Source organism: Elephas maximus, chromosome 1 (genome assembly GCF_024166365.1).
Source record: "Elephas maximus indicus isolate mEleMax1 chromosome 1, mEleMax1 primary haplotype, whole genome shotgun sequence".
Lineage (NCBI taxonomy): Eukaryota > Metazoa > Chordata > Mammalia > Proboscidea > Elephantidae > Elephas > Elephas maximus.
The window spans coordinates 150997245-151011794 of record NC_064819.1 but is presented as its reverse complement, the minus strand read 5'-3'; the positions used below and the strand labels follow the sequence as shown (position 1 = coordinate 151011794).

At 37.0% G+C, this 14550-nt stretch overlaps 1 protein-coding gene across 4 annotated transcripts in view; it reads right to left on the bottom strand.

Annotated features, from left to right (window-relative positions):
* The window catches only part of CFAP206 (cilia and flagella associated protein 206), a 38902-nt gene that overhangs the window by 18724 nt on the left and 5628 nt on the right, over positions 1–14550 (bottom strand). Inside the window, exons 2-8 of one of the 4 annotated variants that reach the window (XM_049896957.1) lie at positions 12168–12280; positions 11482–11565; positions 9971–10061; positions 7901–8089; positions 6958–7116; positions 5371–5579; positions 29–148 (exon numbers count right to left, since the gene is read on the bottom strand). In XM_049896957.1, the coding sequence (XP_049752914.1) occupies positions 29–148; positions 5371–5579; positions 6958–7116; positions 7901–8089; positions 9971–10061; positions 11482–11565; positions 12168–12275 (960 nt within the window). In that variant the 5' untranslated portion in view covers positions 12276–12280. Of the gene's footprint in view, positions 1–28; positions 149–5370; positions 5580–6957; positions 7117–7900; positions 8090–9970; positions 10102–11481; positions 11566–12167; positions 12281–14550 lie in introns of those variants that run through there. The other 3 variants (XM_049896971.1, XM_049896965.1, XM_049896981.1) reach the window with 3 other exon arrangements.

Here is a 14550-nt window from a genome sequence, read left to right as displayed (position 1 = left end):
AAGGTCAAAATTGATGACAGATACTTACAAAGACTTGTGATGTTGGGACAGCAGTCTTTGATTTAACAGTCATTTTTAATTGTTCCAGTTGGGCTGCTAACTGCTTTATCATCATTTCCACTTCTTGAGCACAGGTAATTATATCTGACTGTGAACGATTTTTTATAATTTAATTATAAATATCATATGCAGTTTATACCCTATCCTCTTCCCTCACCCCCTAAGGGTAAGCTCAGTGAGAGCAGGGCTTTGTTCTACACTCTATCTCCAACACTGAGAATAGTACTTGCATATAGAAGGTGCTCCAGAAATATTTCTTAGATGGATGAATTTCTTGAAATTCTTAAATTATTCTTTGATACTCAATATAAATGAATTCCTGAAAAAGTGTTCCCCCAACAGAGCTTGGTATAGCTATTATTTTCCCATTTCCCAATGATAAAAATTAATGAGGCATTCCTTTGAAAACTATTTTGATACCACGATTTAGTAAAATTATACTCGAGGATGCATAAAATCTTTAAAAGCACAGCACTGAAAGGAAAACAATATATTTCTGACATGACAATGGTAATCTGAAATAAGGTGCAAAATGCCGAATTTGAGATAATTACTAAAATTTATTCTTCCTGTGTGCTAATACATTCCCCTTGCCATTGAGTCGACTCCGACTCATAGCAACTTTATAGAACAAAGTAGAACTGTCCCACAGGGCTTCCAAGGCTGTAAATCTTTATGGAAGCAGACTGCCACATCTTTCTCCCACAGAGCTGCTGGTGGGCTCAAACTGCTGACCTTTCCTTCAGCAGCCGAGCACTTAACCACTGCACCACCAGGGCTCCTTATTAAATACTGACAAGTACAAAAAGGGGTAAGTACAAATGAGAAAACCAATGTGTAAAAAGAGTAATTAAACTGCCCACAGATATTCAGGGTAGAATTGTGGTTCTACCCCAGACCACCTGAACCCAGAGTCCAGCCCTTAACCTTTATACTACACTGTGTAAGATGTGATCAGAAACGGTGGTAGTGTGGGTTTACCAGTACACTGTAAAAGAGTGACATTTCTTTAAAGAGAAAAAAAAATGAGTTCTCAGATATCAATAGCCTAATAACACGCTTTACTAGACTATTTTAACGATAAAAATAATTGCATCATAAGAAATATAAAATATTATCAATGCAGGTCAACTAACAAAATCTTTTATTTTACAAATGTAACATGCATCCTGTTTTATTTTGCCCATCCAAAAAAACAAACCAAACCCATTACCGTCAAATCAACTCTGACTAAGGACAGAGTAGAACTGCCCCATAGAGTTTCCAAGGACCGCCTGGTAGATTCAAACTGCCAGCCTTTTGGTTAGCTCTTAACCACTACACCACCAGGGTTTGCATTTTATCCATACTACTGTTTAAACATTACCTTTCCTCTTGCTTAATTCTCCTGTATAATGTTATCAATCCTATCCTTAGACTACAGGTCCTTTTGCCTATTCCACTGAGTTTTTTTTTCTGTTTGTTTTTTAGTTTTGTTTTCAAAATAAAATATGAAAATGCAATCTTTAAAGTCTTTTTGTATTTGTAGGTCACAAGAAACAGAAGAAAATTTGCAGGTACTCCAAAGTAAAATTTCCATCAACACAGAACACTTTTTTTTAATTGTGTTAAATATATATAACATTTGCCATTTCAACATTCTTCACATGTACAAATCAGTGACATTAATTGAGTACATTACACTTTTTTAAACCTATAGATAAAGATACTCATAGATTCCTTCCCTCAAGCTATGTTTTCAGAGCCCATTCATAGGGTAGGCACACAGAACTTTTTGATTTTTCCTGACAATGTTCTAGAACAATTACTTTCTATACATTTTGCCAAAAAAAAGACTTGTTCACAAGCATGAAGTTTTAGCTGAAAAGTTAGCCCTCTAGGTATGCTGTCACCTAAAATTTCTGTTTTCACACAGTGCAGTCAAATGCTTGGGGGAAAACATGTGATCTGGTATGCTGCTGCTGCTTCTTTTCCTTCTCCTTTTTAATTTGTAAGCGCTCCATACCTTCTTTCATGGACAATTTTCAAGAAGTCTAAAACAAGCACAAATTCTAACTGGGTTTTCACTTGCATCATCAGAAAGTATCAAGAAGTCCTATGTGCCTACTATGTAAATAGACCCTGTAAATGTAACTTTGGAACAGAAGTCTTCAAAAGCCTCACAAATTTTAAGAAGTGTTATGTAACAAACACAACTTTTACTTGCATGATAACAACTGGCAGCTTTCTCCCTTTGGTGACTGACTTGCACTTTGAAAGCCCACAGAGGATGGAATTCTGTTCTCTCAGCTAAGAGGGTCAACAAGACGCCCCTCCCTTTCCTTTTCCAGAATATTTGAAATTGCTCACTGCAGCAGAAAAAGGCCTTGTCAAAATAAAATAACCCACTGTCTCATCCAGGCTGTAATTGGATTTTTTACATAAACTGAATATAGCAGTAGCAAAAGAATTTTTTTCCATCAAAATCAATACAAAATTATATCAATATCTATTCAAATAATATGACTTTAAAAAATATTAATAGATTTTAAGATAGGAAAATATCTCAGCTAAAGATAAATTAATTGACATACTCTATTTTTTCTTTTTTTATAACCTAGAAATATTACTGATTAATCCAATATCTACTTTGTAATAATCAATCTTAATTTTAACTAAGGCATATTGATCGGGAAGGATTGGATAGTTAAAAACTAAACAATAAGAAGAAACACTGATCAAGCAAAGTCAGGAAGCTAAGAGAACTCATCTTGTATAACATCAGTATAAAATAGCCATGAAGAGTGCTAAGATTAGAAAGTTAACCTTCTCAGTAGTATAAACATCAAGGGGCTTGGCAATGAGATACTGTCTAGAAAAATAAGAGCTCTTCAGCTTATGCCCCTAACAAAATGAAATTAGGGCAGTTCTCCTAGGGCCCTGACAATAATGATGGTGTTAATCATCAGCATCATCACCAACATAATATCTATTTATTGAGCTATTATTGCATGTCACCTACTGTTCTACTTGCTGTCGATAGATAGTGGGGATTATTAATACTCCCATTTTACAGATAAGGAAGTCAAGACACAGGGAAATTAAGCAACTTCCTCAAAGATGCAGATTTCTTAAGTGGCCAAGTCACCATAAGAACCCATATTGTCTGCAGAACCCACACTTATCACTTCTACACATTTATCACTTCTACACTCTACTCATTGTCTGCATAGCACTGAGAGGTGAGAACTCCAATGAGAATGCAAGAATGTAAGTGGGTTGAATACTATTCATGATTGAAAGCTATGAGAAGACACTATATAATGAACAATGTCCTTTACAGCATCCTTACAGTATGTGTAACAGTTTCATAAGGCTCTTTCTTCTAATATATCCTTTCCGAAGGCCAATGACAAAAGCGAATGTGAGGTTCTACACCCTAAAAGGTCCCTGTAGTGCAGAATGCCATGTGGACCCATATGCACTTCAAGATAAATTGATTATAAAATATGCCTTTTACTATCAAAGATTTCATTTTACTTGGATCCACAATCAACGCCCATGGATGCAGCCATCAAGAAATCAAACAACGCACTGCGTTGAGCAAATCTGCTGCAAAAGACCTCTTTAAATTGTTAAAAAGCAAAAATGTCATTTTGAGGACTAGGGTGCATCCAACCCAAGCCACAATATTTTCAATTGCCTCATATGCATTTGAAAGCTGGAAAATGAATAAAGAAGACCAAAGAAATATTGATGCTTTTGAATTATGGTGTTGGCAAAAAATATTGAATACACCATGGACTTCCAGAAGAATAAACAAGTCTGTCTTGGAAGAATACAGCCAGAGTGCTCCTCAGAAGTGAGGATGGCAAGACTTCCTCTCACGTACTTAGAACATGTTATCAGGAGGGACCAGTCCCCAGAGAAGGAGATCATGCTTGGTAGAGGGTTAGTGAAAAAGAAGAAGGCCATCAACAAGATGGACTGACACAGTGGCTGCAACAATGGGCTCCAACCTAACAATGACTGTGAGGATGGTGCAGGACCGGGCAGTGTTTTGTTCTGTTGTACATACGGTTGCTATGATCAGAATCGACTTGATGGCGCCTGACAACAACAACAGTATCTGACTAGTTATATAAGGCTGGTTGCCACAAGTCAGTTAAATATTAGGGGAACATCTACCCTAAAAGATGATTTAGATTTTGAATAGCTGGTTTAAAGTCTTCCTTTCTGACAGCAATTAGATAGTAGGCCAGTTGTGAGGACAACTTGTTTTTTGCAAGGAAATCATGTCATCAGCATAAAGAAAACAAAAATCCTCACAACTGGACCAATGAGCAACATCATAATAAACAGAGAAAAGACTGAAGCTGTCAAGGCAAGGATTTCATTTTACTTGGATGTACAATCAACAGCCATGGAAGCAGCGGTCAAGAAATCAAAAGACGCGTTGCATTGGGTAAATCTGCTGCAATGGACCTCTTCAAAGTGTTGAAGAGCAAAGATGTCACCTTGAAGACTAAGGTGCACCTGACCCAAGCCATGGTATTTTCAGTTGCATCATATGCATGTGAAAGCTGGACAATGAATAAGGAAGACAGAAGAAGAATTGACACCTTTGAATTGTGGTGTTGGTGAAGAATATTGAATATACCATGGACGGCCAAAAGAACGAACAAATCTGTCTTGGAGGGAGTGCAGCCAGAATGCTCCTTAGAGGCAAGGATGGCAAGACTGCGTCTTACATACTTTGGACATGTTGTCAGGAGGGATCAGTCCCTGGAGAAGGACGTCATGCTTGGCAGAGTACACGGTCAGCAGAAAAGAGGAAGACCCTCAACGAGGTGGATTGACAGGGCTGCAACAATGAGCTCAAGCATAACAACAATTGTAAGGATGGCTCAGGACTGGGCAGTGTTTCGTTCTGTTGTGCATAGGGTCGCTGTGAGTCAGAACCGACTCGACAGCACCTAACGACAACAACAAACAACTACCTGGCAAATGTGTTAAGCACTTGCTCTTACTTAAAACAAACAACACCAACACTACTCACATACACACACTTACCCCTCCTTAACTATAGCATGCTAACAATCATATTACTGGATATCAAGGAAAGTCAACAACTCTAAAATATATTTCATTCAAATCAAAATCCAACTTTCCCATTTCTATTTTAGTCCTTGGTTCTACAGATTCAATGTAAACTGAGCAGTTATTGAGGTAGTCTTCTAATCAACGACTTGATTCTACTTCTATTTTAGCCCCATAATATACAGAGGTTCCATTATATGGAAAAGGCCAGATATTGTGACGTTAGCTCACCAAAACTATCTGAAGGAATATCTCATACTGTCGCACGTTAAATAGTGCTTCTTTTAGCATATATGGCTGAAATTCTTGACTCACGAGTGGGTTCTGTGCTACTTTCTCAAGGATGGCTGTGTAGCGGTAGGCTTGGTCCTGAGCAGTCTGAAGTTGGGTATCAATGTGCTGCGTGGTGGCTGGGATTGCTTCATGTAGAATAGCTGGCACTGTTTTTAAAGGTTTAAAAGAGGGTCAAGAAGGAGTCTAAAAGAATTAAGAAAAAAACTTAGAAAGTGGTCTTATTTTAAGCATTAAGTTGAAGTACTTTTTTCCCAACCAAATTAATGATAATGAGGCACACGTCTCATGGGTCCCACACCATGAAAGAAGGGATACCAAAAAGACCTTATGCAAACAAAGATACCGTCACAATGATAACCCAAAGTTAGAGCTGATGAACTGCCACTAAAACAAGAGATAGGCTTTGGTATTACGTGGAGGTTGACAATGTACTCTTAGAAAAAGTCAGTGATCTCTCCTCCTATATCTACTTTTCTATTTGTAAGAAAGTTAAAAAAAAAAAAAGGATGCTGTCTACAAACTCTCAGGATACTGAAAAATAGTCTCACAAGGGAGGAAACTTTATCCAGAATGAGAATTTGACTTTTTAGAGCAATTTTTCAGATGTTAACAATTACCCTATTACTAGACCAGCGATGATCTGATAAGACACCTTGCCAGCGGGCCTACACAAGTGCCAAATTCATAAAAAAGTTTCTTCTACTGGTAGGTCCTTGATCAAATATTTCATGAGTACTTTCGGACTCCTTGATAAAGAATGCAGTAAACGTACAGCAGAAGTACAGCCACAATGCTCCTTAAAAGCGAGGATGGCGAGACTTGTCTCACATATTTTGGACATGTTATCAGGAAGGACCAGGGCTGGAGAAGGACATCATGCTTGGTAAAGCAGAGGGTTAGCAAAAGAGAGAAAGACCCTCAACAAGATGGATTGACACATGGCTGCAACAATAGGCTCAAACATAGCAACAATTGTGAGGATGGCACAGGATCAGGCAGGGTTTTGTTCTGCTGTACACAGGGTCACCATGAGTCGGAACCAACTTGACAGCACCTAACATCACCAACAACATATAACAGCATAATAGACACTCTTGAATTTATAGATTTGCAAATATCTTTTCTTGGACTTTTTCATTTCGTTAACAGCACCAGCGACTGTTTTCTTTTAAGGGTAATTTTTATTTTTTAAATCAGTGAGTTTTACTCCATTTTGGTTACTTGACTTGGAGTGAAGTCCCCACTGTATTGACAAGGCTGGTCTCTGGGCAGGCCCCCTCATCCCTTTCACTGATTACTCTCCATACTGCTTCACGGTGCATGAAATTTAAAGTTTTGCCCCAACAAAATTAAAAATTACTACATATTATGAACAGCAGTTATCCCTCAGGAAAAATCAAAACTGCAAATCTTAAATCTAAGAATATCAACAGTGTGTTGTGTATTATTTTCCTCATGATGCAAGTTAAATTTTAACCCTATATAAATCATCACAGATTTATAGAATTAACCTAATGTACCTACAATCATCAATGCCTTCTCCTCCCTTTCCACAGTCTCTGTTAAATAAACGAATTCCAGTAACAATCATGGTGAGTTCTTTCAGCTGGCGTTCTTTGTCCTTTTTAGAAAGAGTTAGAAATGTCCCAAGCTCAGCCTGAGGAAAGACACTCTGCAGGGCAGCTAAAATAATGCATAAAAAGGAAAACAAAATGGCAGAATAAAGATATCCAAAATTAAATCACAAGTTTTTTTCTTTCCCTCAGCACAAAGTCATGAAGGGACTTGTCTTTTTAGGGTTTCTTATATGATTCTTTAAATTTCTGACATTTGAATATCAAAGCTAGACTACTAAAAATTAATGCCATTTTCTCAGGTCCATTTCCAATAATTAAACATCCATCAATACATTTTATTTTTTATTTTTTGGCAATGGGTAATAAAACAAGTTTTGTAACTAGGATCGTGAGTAGAAAAAAATCACTTTTAAAATAATTATGGAAGAAAGCTATAGGAAGACTAAGAGATCTCACCTGGTCTTCATCTTAAGGTATGAAAGTGAGGAAGTATTTCCTGTCCTCTTCCTTCATCCATTTTTGGTGACAGACTCAACTCCTTTTATCAGTATGAAATCTCCCTTATCAGTTGTTCCTATACTCAATCATTCTGGTACCCTTAATTATATTGCCAATGTTTTAATGAGGTGTGATAGGTCCCTATATACATACAACTCTAAGAAAATTAATAATATTTCACTTTCTAGAGGTGTTAACTTCAGTTTTAGAATTGACACACAGTGTAAAAGCAGTCTGGGTAAGCTTTTACCTCGTCTGTGCTTTTGTTTTTTGTTTTTATTCCAGATAAAAAGGAAACTTCGATCTTCTACACTTCTAACTGAACATATTTTATAAAATACAGTGATTATATATCTTCACTTAGGGAAAGGAAATTCTTCATGCCTTTTTACCTGTTGCCTCTCTGACAATCTTGATATCTGTAGGGGATCCAAGTCCGGAGCGTAGTAAGACGTAGCTGACAATCTTCCGATAGAGGCTTTCCAATTCTTCTCTAGCGCATGATCTGTTATCTGTAATCTCTCTGCTAATAGGGCCTAATCTAGACTCTAGAACCCGGTGATGTTCTTGAAGAAATTCCTCTAAAAGTGGTAAAGGACAATGTTCGATATAATTGATATTTAGAATTCTGTTCGTAAAAGAAAGTAGGACCAGAAAAACTGTCTGGAGAATAGCAATTCTACTACATGAAAACAAGGATTTTCTTAAGATGTAATAACCAAAATAAAAATAAACAGTAGCCAACAAGTAACCTTAAGACAAGAAGCCAGTGAGAAAGATTTATTACTCACAGTGACTTCAACACATATGGGGAACTCTGGTGGCACAGCTGTTAAGCATTCGGCTGATAACCAAAAAGGTCGACAGTTCGAATCCACCAGCCACTCCTCGGAACCCCTGTGGGGCAGTTCTACTCTGTCCTATAGGGTCACTATGATGTATATACCGAACCAAAAACCAAACCCAGTGCCTTCGAGTCGATTCTGACTCATAGCAACCCTGTAAGACAGAGTAGAACCTCCCCATAGAGTTTCCAAGGAGCGCCTGGAGGATTTGAACTGCCCACCCTTTGGTTAGCAGTGGTAGCGCTTAACTACTACGCCACCAGGGTTTCCATGATGTATATAGTTGTATATATATATATATATAGATGTATATGTGTGTATATAGTTTGGTTTTATACATTATAGTGTGTGTACATACATAGACATAAAGAGACATACACTTATATAAGCATATTCAGTATTTAAATATGTAGTATACACATTCTCCTTCAAATATGTGTAATTTTATTTTGGCTCTAGTTAAATTTCCTCTGAATAACAATTCTGATAATATAACGTTACATCAAGAACTATATCCATCCCTCTTATCCCTGTGATACTGTGAGATCTAGGCTTGAATGTGGCAGGAGACTATCTTCCTGAGCATTCTGGTAGTGATTCTTGCAACTGACTCAATGATACACCCCATATTACCATTACAAGGACATTAATTAACATATTAAACATGCACAATTCATACCTAAAATCTTACCACAAAAGCAACTGAGAACTTTCGGCAAATTAACAAAAAAAAAAAATCTCACTTATAATTGCATCAATTGCATGACTATTTTATTGCTTTAAAATGTCATCCTTATTAAGCAAAAAAAGCAAAATACGTGATTTTAAATATATAGCATAACTAAAAGTCCAATACAAAGAGGGAAAGAAAAAACAAAGAAAATCACCAAATGGTTAATAATGACTACATTACAGTGGGGGGCAAGGCGGTCAACAGAGAAATTTATTTTCCTTCTTTTATTTACAACTTGTCTTTGATGTATTAAATTATCTACACATCAAAATATGTTCTACTTAAATTTCCCATCATTCATTTCTTTTATGGCCAGTTACATAATTTGGCTAAGCTTGTATGAAATAATAATATACACCAGAAACAAAGAAAAAATATGCAAATTACAAACTGAACTTCAGTGGCCTGGTTATTTTAGTTTCTAATTGTTATGTAAAAAAGAAGACCTGGCGGCACAGTGATTAAAGCGCTTGGCTGCTAACCAAAAGGTCCGTGGTTTGAAGCCACCAGCTGCTCTGCAGAAGAAAGATGTTGCAGTCTGCTTCCATAACAATTGACAACATCGGAAGCCCTATGGGGCAGTTCTACTCTGTCCTATAGGATTAGAGTCAATTTGACAGCAGTGGGTTTGGGTTTTCGGATTTTAGCGTCATAAATGTTATAACACAATAGACTTGGAAACATAATTATTATGGGTATCATAATTAGGATTAACTTTTAATACTCACAAAGGCCATTAGTGGTTTTCTCATTTAGCAATTCCAACATTACTATATTCTTCAAAGTTGGAAAACATTTAAAAATATTGCCTCCCAAAAATTGTTTTTACCTAAAATATACTATGAAAACTTTAAAAATCATCAAAATAGGTAGAGATGTGTTACCTCGGCTTGTATAATTCATATCAAAGTAGACTTGCATCTTAACGGTATCCAGGGATGGATTTTTACTATCCAATAGCCGAGCCACACAAAGCTAGAAAAGAATAGCCCATGAATGCTTCTGGTTACATTTCCTGAAACATTCAAAAGTATTTTCCAAAGTTATTTTCCAAAGAGGCACATCGAAGCAATGGCTGTGATATTTATCCACCAAGAGACCCTTTTATTATTTTTCTCTTTGAGGGCTTTATGCTTTATAGCCTACCCAACCAACAATGCTTATTAAGTAACTAGTTATTTACTAATAAGTTATTTCCCCAATATTTATTAAATAACAAGTTATCTCCCACTAAGTTAACCAATATCACCATGCCCAGGTGCTAACAGCCCAGTGCAAGGCAACAAAACTTGATATTTTGGTTAGCCGATGCAGTTTAAATGCAGGCAAACATCCCACGAAGCTTTTAATGCTGTTTAGAGCTCTTCTAGAGTTCCTTGTTACTATTTTATCTGACTCTTGGACAACACTCCTTCTTTGTGGATGGTAGAGGTTACATGCATTTTATAAAAAGCTGTCGCAGCTACCCTTCTCAGCTCACAAAATTTTTCTGGCTCTGTGTTCTATTTCAAAAGTTCTTCTTCTGATCTGTTTCTCTCTCTCTCTTTCTGTGTATATATATGCTGGCAGTTCAAATCCACCAGGCGCTCCTTGGAAACCCTATGGGGCAGTTCTACTCTGTCCTTTAGGGTCACTATGAGTCAGAATTGACTCAATGGCTATAGGTATATGTATATACATATGTTATGTTATATACATTATATATATATGCATACATATACGTATATATGTATCTTATCATAAATGGCTCAGTTCACTTCTCTGCCTTGTCCTTTTAGATTGGGTAGTCAACCTGAATTTTTCTTTCTTTTTTTTTGCCATCTCACCCCTTAGGCTTCATATACTGCAGCTGGCAACCACATTAGCAACATCACCCTCAAACCCACCTCCTCCAGTATAACCCCGCTTTCCTGAGGTGTGGGGAAGTAGGGCTGGGGGTAGAATGCAGAAGGGAAGATTGAAGACTCTGTCTTTATGGAAGCCTGTGCACCTGGATCGTCCACGTCCAAGTACTGTTCTAAACTAGACTTTATAAATAAAAAGATTAGCTCACCCGCATGATTTTTAACTGAGATAAAAGGGCACTATTTTTATCACTTGAATTATGATATATTTTACTAGTTTATGTACCTGTGATATTAAAAGTATATTGAACTTCATTGCTTTCAACTTAGCTGAATTAGAGGAAAAAAAAGAAAAACTCTTCCTGAACCAGGAAAGAGAAAAAAAATTATTTTCTGCCCTTTCTGGTTCTCCTCCAAAGCTTTCCATCACAGTCTGATCCTCACAGTCATTTCTCCTATTGTTTCATGCATCTGAAGGCAAAAGTGACTAAAACAAATACTGTAGAATTGAGAATAAATAATTCCAATTTTGAGCATTGGTGGATAATCACCTTAACAAGTTTCTGCACATCACTTTTTATGAGGGCTCTATCCATGTTAAATCCATTACTTGGATCCAGGACAACAGCTTTCACCTGAGAGTAGGAAAACAGGTCATTAAATAATTTTGTTATTTCATATTATTATGAAATTAATACCTTTACATTTTTTAACATCTGCCTCTTGCTTACTCAGGGATTGATTACTCGGCTATTTTTCATATTGCCCAATTCATCGGCACTTTCATCAGAGGTCGAAAAAAGGAAGCAATAAACATCAAAATTGAAAATGGTGCTAGAAAAATTTTACGAAATAATAAGTTGAAAGCAATCGCTAGATTTTAGGTTGAGAAATTATTTGCATATTTTACTGTGTTTTTCTTTTGTCTTGTTAACCAAAAGCATGAACAGAGAGACCATGGCAATGAGTAATATTTACAATAACAAACAAAAATACATGTTAAAAAATTTCTACATAGGAAGAGAACATTATTGTCTCTAAAACTCATCAAGATCTTCTAAATCTGTCTCTATACATATAGAACTGACATGCTTCATAGACTTTTAAAAATTATTTTTCACTAACTTGTTCTATGATCTTATGTATTTTAAACTGAATAACATCTAGGAAAGCTTTACAAAATTCCACTTTAAAAAATTTTAATAATGGAGTAATTCACAAAAATATCCATTCTTACCATAAAAGCAACCAAAGTTTCAGAAACAATCTCTCCATGGGCCGCACATTCTTGTCCTATTTCGCGAATGATATTCTTTATAACACTTTCTGCCTGAGTGGGAGGCATTCTGGCTAAATAAAACAATGATTGAGTTTTTAAAAATGTATTAATATATTGCTTTTCTCCACTTTACATTTCCAAAGACCCGTGATATTAATTACTGAAAAAACAAAAAACCCACAGCCATTGCCATCGAGTCAATGCTGACTCATAGTGACCCTATAGGACAGAGTAGAACTGCCCCAGTTTCCAAGGAGCAACTAACTGGTGGATTCAAACTGCTGACCTTTTGGTTAGCAGCCAAATGCTTAACTACTTCGCCACCAGGCCTCCTAACTTATTAGTATTTAGGCCTCTCCTAAGAAATCAAACACCATATTGCATTGGGCAAATCTGCTACAAAAGACTTCTTTAAGGTACTAAAAAGCAAAGATGTCACTTTGAGGACTAAGGTGTGCCTGACCTAAGCCATGGTATTTTCAATTGCCTCATATACATGAGAAAGCTGGACAATGAATAAGGAAGACCAAGAAGAACTGATACATTTGAATTATGGTGTTGGCAAAGAACATTGAATATACCATGGACTGCCAGGGAACAAGGAAATCTGTCTTGGAAGAAGTATAGCCAGAATGCTCCTTAGAAGCAAAGATGACAAGGCTTCATCGTCCATACTTTGGACGTATCAGGAGGGACCAGTCCATGAAGGAGGACTAGGTAAAGTAGAGGGTCAACAAAAAAGAGGAAGATCCTCAGTGAGATGGATTGACACAGTGGCTGCAACAATGGGCTCAAACACAGCAACGATTATGAGGATGGCAGAGGACCAGGCGGTGTTTCATTCTGTTGTACATAGGGTCACTATGACCCCACACCAACTCGATAGCACCTAATAGCAAGAGCAACAGGACTCTCCTGCTTCTCATTAGTTACTTTTTTTTTTTTTAATAAAGGACTTTATTGATAACAGAGAGCAGCTGGAACATCAAATGATTGAAACATTTCCTTTTGTTACTTAAATGATAGTAATCACCAAAAACATATTTACATTATTATTTTTTTAATTAAAAAAAAAGCTAAACAGTATTTGGGAAAAAGAATGAATTAATAAGAAACCCAAACCCCATCTGTGTAGGCAGCAGAGTACAGTCTGAAAGAGGAGGAAATGCTTATTCTACCACATTCACTAAATAACCTTTCATAATTATAAGAGTCTGCTAGAAAACACTTCTTGCTCAAGTCGTCTAAATTGTCTTCTGCATCCAAGTTGGAATTTAGACTTTTGACTGAAAAAAAAAAGGCAAAAAATCAAAATATATTCTGAGAGTTATGCATGACAGAAAAAAAAAAAAAAAACTCCTGGTTATTAATTCTATTTACGTTAAGCCAGGAAAAGGTAGTTTTTTTCTAACTGTTCATTTCTAGTATCTTTTTTTTTCTTGTACTTTAGATGAAGGTTTACAGAGCATGTTAGTTTCTTATTAAACAATTAACACACATATTGTTTTGTGACATTGGTTGCCAACCACACAACATGTCAATACTCTCCTCTTTACAACCTTGGGTTCCACATTACGAGCTTTCCTGCCCCCTCCTGCCTTCTCGTCCTTGACCCTGAGCTGGTGTGCCCATTTAGTCTCGTTTTGTTTTATAGGCCTGTCTAATCTTTGGCTGAAGCATGAACCTCAGAAGTGGCTTCGGTACTGAGTAAAAGGTTTTCTGGGGCTATACTCTCAGGGCTTCTCATCTCTGACAGACCAGTAAGTCTGGTCTTTTTTTTGTGAGCTGGAATTTTGCTCTACATTTTTCTCCAGCTCTGTCTGGGACCCTCTATTGTGATCCCCGTCAGAGCAGTTGGCAGTGGTAGCCAGGCACCATCTAGTTGTGTTAGACTCGGTCTGGTGGAGGCTGTGGTACTTGTAGTCCCTTAGTCCTATGAACTAATCTTTCCATGTCTCTGGTTTTCTTCATTCTCCCTTGCTCCAGGTGGGGTGGGGCCAGTGGAGTATCTTAGATGGCCATTCACAAGCTTTTAAGACCCCAGATGCTAGTTACGAAAGTAGGATGTAGAACATTTTCTTTATAAACTATTTTATGCCAACTGAACTAGATATCCCCCTAGACCATGGTCCCTAGCCCTCAGCCCAGTAGTTCGGTCCCTCAGGGAGTTTGTATGTATCTATGAAGCTTCCATGACCTTGCCTTGGTTAAGTTGCGCTGACTTCCCCAGTATTGTGTATCTTACCCTTCACCAACGTTACCACTTACCTATTGTCCTAGTTAGTATTTTTCCCTACCTACCCTTACCCTCCCTACCCTCCCTAGTAACTATCAAAGATTG